Here is a 7,872-nt window from a genome sequence, read left to right as displayed (position 1 = left end):
ATAAATGAGTAGGGCTTCCCCCCCTCCCCCCTTGCCAAATGCAAAAAGCAGAAATAATAATTCACTGAGTGACCGTGGAGAGGTGAATCCTTTTGCTGCAAAGACAAAACTGTGGTGTGTGTCAAGCATTCAGTGATTGTTAGGGACCAGATGAGGAGAAAGGTCTCCAGGAAGAAAGTCCCCCACCCCTGGGAGAAAACAAGCACCCGAGTCTGCTGGTATGCACTGAAGGAAGCAGCCACCCTTTGATCTTATGCATCAGGTTTTCTAACAATGCTGCAGTATGGAAATGTCAGTGACTTGTCTAAAAGTGAAAGCTGAAAAGAAAAGCTCAGTCCTGAAAAATGAAACCCTGAATGAATAAATCATGGACGCTCTCTTAATACCGTGACAACTTAATCCAGGCTCTCCTGGTGGTGAAAGATGGCATAGTTTTGAGTACAGGGAGGGACTCCTATTGTTTGCATGCATTTAAGTGCAGGATGAACCAGCCGCATGGGACTAATGGTTTCTCTTCAGCACGGGTAGCATTTGCCTTGGTTGCTTGGGGGGAAAGCTGGAGACGTGCTGCAGAGAGAGGGTCATGGAGGGAAATACACATCTCATGCAGGTTATTCATGAAATGCGCTCTGAGATCACCAAGTTGGAGAGAGAAAATAGGGCCCTTCGAGTCGAACTGAAAGTCAGCGGCCAGAGGGCTGCAAACCGAGTGGAAGAAGGAGGAGGAGCTGGAAATGTGGAACCTGGGAGCCCCGCTGATTCAGAAGAGACCCCCAGTTCCCCAGTAGCCCTGCGCAGAAATGTCTCAGCTGGTTCAGCACTGACTCTACAGGAGCAGAAAGGTAACGAAGAGATGTGATTCTTACTATCGTGAAACTTAGCTTGGGCTCTTTCATTTGTTCCTGATCTCAAAGCTCTGTTCTGTTACACACAGACAGGAAGGAAGGGCCAACCACCATCATGGATCTAAACATTAAAAAATGAAACCCTTTGGCCTTTATCAAAGTCCAGATTCAACAGAGCATTTAAATGCACAGGTAGACTTAAGTACATCAGGGGGACATCCCATGTATTCCAAGTTAAGCACTTGAATGCTTTGCTGCCTTGGGGCCCAAATAAATAATTTCATATTCTTCATTTGAGTAATTTTTAGCTAACAGTGTTGAATTTCCTTGGCAGGAGCTCTTTCCTGTATTTATTTGTCTGCTGTCTTATACCTTAGGGCCTCACTGAGGTATCTGGACAATAAAATCAATAAAATGGACAATGAATCTGACTGATCTCAGGTTGATGAACATTTTAGATCAGTGGTCACCAACCAGTGGTCACCACCACCGGTAGATCTCAGAGCCTCTTGGAGTTGATCTGAGCCTGGGGTGGGAGGCTGAGTGCCCGCATGCATGCACTCATGCACCCCAGCCCAGCAAGTCAGTCAATGGGGGGGTCAGGAAGGGGGCTAGACCAAGGTCCCCTTGTGGGGACAGTGCTGCAGAGGCAGGAGCAGGGGTAAATTGAGTGGGACCCTGGCCAGGTGGGACTTACCTGCTGGGGAAGCATGCCCCCAAATAATTTTTTCTCCCTTTGCCTTGATCTGCTCCCCACCCCCACCTCCACCCCTCCCCCCCCGACCTACCTGATGGTAAGGGCAGGGGGGAGGGAGGCGGGGAGGGAGTGCAGCAGCTCATGGTAGGTCTTGGGTTGCTTTTAAGTACCAAAGGTAATCTCCTACTTAAACAGGTTGGAGACCACTGATTTAGATGAACTGAGTTCTGCAGAGTTGCATTGGTATAAAAACTCCAATGTGAAGAGTCATGCCTAATATGTAATATACTGAGTATTATGTGGAACAGACAGACAGGACAAACTGGAACATTCTGTCTTCAAAAATGAGATAGGAAAGAAATAAAATACTCCTTATTTGTAATAATTTATTTGAAGTTGGCAGAACTATTAGTGTGAGTGGGCAGAACAAGCTTTAGCCCAAAAAAAGGAGTGTTAGTTGGCATGTAACTCCTTAGTCTGAAATACTATATGCTAACATGTGTTCGCAAAATTGAGCCCTTAGATATTGTTATGAGGCTGAGGCCTTCCAACATTTTATATGCTTATATGAAGAGGCAGAATCAGGGTTTGGCAAAGGAGGGTGCAAGAGCAGCCGCCCCCACTGCAGAAATGGCTGTATCCCTGCTCCCAGCTTTCTCTCTCCCAACTGGTTGGGACGCACCCCACCACAGCAGCTTCTGGGGACTTGTTTTAAAGTCTCCAAAGCACGTAGGAGTCCCCACCACCTTCCCTTCCATGCTCAGCAGTATATCCACTCCCCTTCTCTACCCCTCTCCTCCTGCTGCTCTTGCTTTCCTTGCTCTCCTCGGAGGTGTGGAAGCTTCAGGTGGGTGACGTGTGGGCTGGGAACAGTAACAGCTTTAGCAGTGCGGCGCGTGGGGGTTGACTTCCCCCACCCTGCCTGGTCCCCCTGCCAGCTGCAGACATGGGAAAGAGGAATCCCTTGCCCATCTCCTCTCCTGCTTTCACTGTTCCCAGCTAAGCTTACCCCAGGAGCAGCTTTGAAGCTTTAATCCTGCCTTAGACCAGAGGGAAAACAGCAGCAGCAGGAGTGGGGAAGGGAAAGAGCAGGGTCAGGGATGTGCCTGAACACAAGGGGAGGGAGGGGGATTCTCTACTGTTTTGGAGACTTTAAAAAAGTCTCCAGAGGCTCCCAGGCTGGGTTAAATCTGAAAGAGGGGTGCAGCCATGACACTATACCCTATCTGGATTTGCCCCTGGTTATATGATCTGTAGCCCAGTGGGGGCCTGTTCCTTGATTGGGGCCTGCTGGGACATTGTAATACAAACAAAAGAATGCAGTTGCATCATATTCATAATTATTTGTGCAGTCTTTGATTTGTATCCTTTCAGAGGCTGGCCTCCAGTAGGGACTTGAGGCTTGTACCTGTATGTGAGCCAGAGCATGAATGCTTTATTTCTCCTGGTGACCAGACATGCACATGAGTGTTCCCAGAAGGGCTGAGTACTTTTGCAGTTGCTCAGGAGTATAAGTAAGGGTTTCACATCTGGCCCTGTGTGAATAAGATTCAGTCAGTTTGCATTGGCCATAGTCTTAACACCTCAAATAAAGAGGAAGATATTTCAGAAGGACAAATGGCACCTCCCTCCCATTGGCTATATGTACCTCATTATCATGTGTCCCCATGAAAATCTTTACCCCATATGTATTTTTTATTATGCAGGGTCTAATCACTTCCTTTTTCTTCCTTCTCCCTCTGTACATTTGTATTCTGAAAGTCTTTGAAGCAGATGAGTGTGCTTAATGTGATTTTAACTCTGATTTTGTATCTGCTGCACAGGCAATGTTATGACTGTTCGGCGTTATTCCATTTCTTCATCTGTGCACGCTTCTTCTGGAAACAAGCACGGCAAAGCTGACAAATGCCAGCCAGCTAATGGAATCCTGGACATGCAGGGAACTGTCAAACAGCCAGCATGGCCCACAGTAATGCAGCTAACCCGCAGAGAAGAAAAAGGGGTTGAAAAAATCCCAGTCGACTGCTTCTCTAGCAATAATTCTAACAAAAAGAGATCATTTCAAGAGCATGTTTATAAGTGCAGGTAGGCCATATTTACCTTTGAAGTATAGATTTCATAGAAATGTAGGCTTCCACTTGTAATAAATATGGACATTTCTTTGGATTGTCAAATATATATAAAATCCAGTGGGGTGGGGGAAATCTCTTAAGGCTAAAATGGCCTGGTACTGTTCTTATTGAAGCTACGATGGGGGAAGTAATTCTGATTTCAGGAAATGCAAGACTGTCTTAAAACTTAAATTAACTAGAGAAAGAGAGAGAGGGAGAGGAAGATATTCTGACTCCATTAAAGCCTGGAGTTTTGAAGATTAGTATGGTATTCTGTCATGCCAATCTGATCTTGAAAGGGAATTTTTCCTATTTGAGTAAGAAGCATAAAGCCATTAGGGAGATCTGGCTCAACTATTCAGAAGTTTGATTGATATATTTTGGAGCTTGAGATTTATTTTTTATCAATTTGTAATTTTATTCTTTTCTGTAACTTGAAACCTTAATCGATTAACTTTTTAATACAGGGTTATACACCTTGAGAATAATATTCTGGACTACTCGTTCATGTTGCTGGGGTCTAAATTAACTATAGCTGTTCACAAACAAATCCAGGATGTAACAGTGATCACCTCATTAAAAACATGTATTCCAAACATGGCAATTAAATACAACAAAAGTAGTTGAACAACAAAAGCAGTTAAATGCACAAAGGCTGATAGCAAATAATACTTTCATTTACAGTGTGCTCAGCTACTATAGGGGTAACAACAATGATTTGAGGCAAAAAAAGCTTGGACAGAGAAGAGTTTTTAAGTGTTTCAAAAGTTCCTAAGTCCCATTAAAAAAAAAAAAAAATTAGACTTTGGAGATTTTTTTAAGGTCTGGCAGTGCTGAGTGGGATTTTAAAAGCAACTTGGCATCCAATTCATGTTGATTTCAACCCAATTCAGACTGAATCTCCAAGAAACTTAGGACTTGCTTGTACTGCCAGAGCACTCTGTTGTAAGATCATAGGAAAACAGGGCAGGAAGGAACCTCACAAGGTCGTCTAGCTTAGCCCCCTGCTTAAGGCCATCCCAGCCAAATGTCTGTCCAGCCTGCTCTTCAAAACTTCCAAAGATGGAGATTCCATAATTTCTCTAAGCAGAAATGTCTCTGTAAAACCCATCCTGTTTCTTTGCTTGCTCTCTATCTGTGCCAGAGCTTGGAAATGAGGTAGTGGTTGCGTGTACCCCACTAAGAGAGAGCTTAAAAGATCTGGGTGCAGAGTCAGGGCCATTCTAAGGTGTGGTGAGACATGCATCACAGCATGCTGCTGGGTACAACTAGTGGTGATGGAGACATGCTCTTAGATTCCTAAACTGCTCGAGTGCTTTCATTAAGGGTTCTTATGAGTAATATCTTTTATTGAACCAACTGTATAGTTTCTCTGCTTACTTGGAGAACATGTATATAAATGGCTACAGCAGAGCTGTCCAACTTCAAAGTGGCCAGGGCCTATAGACCATTATATCAGGAGGCCCCACCAGTGGGGATCACAGGCCTCCAGACCATATGCCACATGGACCCCCACCCTCTGTTGCACTGCATACCTGCACCCTACTTTACTACAATACACACCCATGTGGAGGCCCTGCCTCGCCACTGCAATGACACTGCACAGATGCTTCCCTCACTGCTGCATCGCGTGCCTGCACAAATGTCCTAGTACTACACCACGTGCCCCAATCCCACCCTGAGCACCCAAACTGTGGTGCACCTTCTGGCACACCACCTCTGGAACAGACAGAATAAAGAAGCCATAGAGGGGAAGGGAGCCCAGAGAGTTGCAGCTGAGCAGTAGTCTGGAAGCCACAACGTAACCCCTTGTGGGCCGCATATAGCTCACAGGCTGCCATTTGTAGCAGGACTGGGCTACAGGATCAAAGTTCATATTGAAAAGTTTGGAGAAGGTATTTATTCTTTCTCACAATGCAGAAAAAAGGGGAACACTTGGTGAAAATGAAAAAGTGAGAGATAAAATATTTTACAAAAGCTTTGGGAGCCATACATGAGTAGTATGAAGTAATTATTAGGCAAAATATTGATTGAGTTTTTTACTGCTTTGGGAACTGCCTTGCAAGCACAGAATTAAGGTTGATCCAATACAGATTTCAGATCTGACCAATGGCTTGTGTTGGCTGTATCAGAGTAGGTGCAAGAAACCATTATGGAAAAAAGCTTTTCCCTAAGCCCAGTTAGATATTGATTGTCCTGTGTCTGAAAGCATACAGTTTTATGTTCCTTTCTTTTATAAAAGGTATTGATCAAATCTGATTGTAATCATAGATCTTCCCATTGTACAGTAAATGTCTAACACTTCCAGGAATTCTAATGATCTCCTAGTTTGGTAAGTATCTTGCAGCAGTGAGTTCCATAAGCTTCTTATGTATGAACTTTACAGTGGTGAGATATAACAAACGTGCAGGATTCCATTCCTTGCTTACTATGGAGTTTCTTATACCTGGTTCTGAAAGTATAGCCACTGATAAAATATTGGATCATTTTCTCATTAGTATATAAGTTACTTAGGAGTGTTATTCTAGCTTAATTTGTTTTTACATGGTGTTCCAGTCCTTTAACATAGTAATTAAAATTAATATTTTGTTTTTATAGACCACTTTTCTTCAGAGATCTCAAAGCACTATTCATGTCCCCTAGCACATGTCCCCTGTGCACATTTAGCACACTGCTCCTAAATGTGCCAGGGCAGGTTACTAGGAGAAACGGGCTGCACTATGCTAAAGGATGGGCTGGGTGGAGACTGTGCTTTGTGATACAAACAGTCCTCAAACAACATATAGGTCATGCAGCTACCTGGCACCATGCCTAAATGGGAAGTCTTATTCTTCACATCTTTCTTAATATAAAAGCTACATGGCATTACATTTGTGTACAAGATACAAGAAAACTTAACACAGAGGGTGGATGAGCAAGCTAGCCTCCAAGAAGACCATGTTTTTGCTACACCCCAAACTGATTGTGTTCACAATGCAATACAGATTGTATGATTAAGGAGTTTTGTCCATACAATTCACTCCAGTGCGGAGAATCAACATAAGGACCATTTGCTGCACTTACACTTCAGTTTAAGCCAGTAAGGGTAATGCTTAGCTTCCATTCAAGGCCTTCACTGCTTAAGTCTTATCTCACTGGTTCAGGTAGGACTGAGGTGTTTCACAGGCCAGATACTACACCCTTGCACAGGGCTGAATTTTACTCATAATGCAAGTCTGAGCTGGAATTCAAGAGGTGCAGAGAGAACTGTGCAAGATCTGCATTCTCAAGCACTCATTGGCCTCCTGCATCTAACATCTTTTCTAATGTGCAGTACATGAAGAGCTGCAGCAAGGCTTGTTTCTCAGTTATTGTTTCAGGATTGCTGAAGAGGTGGGATACACATCCCCTCAGGGCACTCATCTGCACCTGTATTTCAAATACTTGTTTGCATACTTTCAAGAGCTGGACACTTCTGCCTGCAAGTGGCAGAGCCCTATGAGAACAGGCAGGCCTGTCAAGCACACAACTGCCAAGCAGGCATTTGGGCCCCATGTGCATGGGATTTTGCACATAAGAGAGAGGCTGCCATTGAGAATTTACCCTTTCATCACTGTTCTGTGCAAATTCTGTACATGCAGAGCAACTCATCATCCTTTCTCATTTTTTTCTAGGGGTAAAGTAAAGGCCGTTAGTTTCCTGTTACCAGTGGACACGTCATCTTATGCTGAAAATCAAGGTTCTCTCAAATGCCCACAAAATCAGAGCACAAAACAGTTAAGCACCATTATTGAAAAGGATATCTGAGCTAGTGAATTTTTAAAGGCCCATTGATTCTTGAGATAAACTAGCTTTAAATGATAGCTGTGTGTCAGGTTCCATTTCTGCAAAGCGCTTTGGCAGGGTGCCTTCAGAGAATCACTGGGACTGTGTTTCAGGTCATTGCCCTGTTGTTTAGCAAGGAAATGGAAGCCATGACAAAACCTGTCAGAAGCCTATACACCCAGCTGAAACCTTATAGGAACACATATACCTCCACAGGCAACATTTTGGAAGATCGACCTCAAAGATCCCTTACCACAAGGATCATTTTAAATTGCATTTGATAAAGCTGTTTCTTGGTATGGTACTGGCACAAAAGGTGACACCACACATTGCAGTCTGTTGTTGTTTATTGTTCCTGTTGCCACAAAAGTATTTGTTGCAAATCATAAAACTGAAACTGTTAAAAGAGCCTGCC

General features: G+C 43.8%; 1 protein-coding gene across 1 annotated transcript; it reads left to right on the top strand.

Moving 5' to 3' along the window:
- The first annotated feature begins 583 nt into the window (after positions 1-583).
- CCDC195 (coiled-coil domain containing 195) lies at positions 584-7,504 on the top strand. The gene is made up of 3 exons (XM_019491647.2): positions 584-842; positions 3,366-3,627; positions 7,307-7,504. The coding sequence occupies exons 1-3, from the start codon at positions 584-586 to the stop codon at positions 7,437-7,439; spliced, it is 654 nt and encodes a 217-aa protein (XP_019347192.2). The 3' UTR covers positions 7,440-7,504.
- Positions 7,505-7,872: the final 368 nt, after the last annotated feature.

This window comes from Alligator mississippiensis, chromosome 7 (assembly GCF_030867095.1).
Source record: "Alligator mississippiensis isolate rAllMis1 chromosome 7, rAllMis1, whole genome shotgun sequence".
Classification (NCBI taxonomy): domain Eukaryota; kingdom Metazoa; phylum Chordata; order Crocodylia; family Alligatoridae; genus Alligator; species Alligator mississippiensis.
Note: the sequence above shows the minus strand (reverse complement) of the source record. Positions and strands in the feature narration are given on the sequence as shown.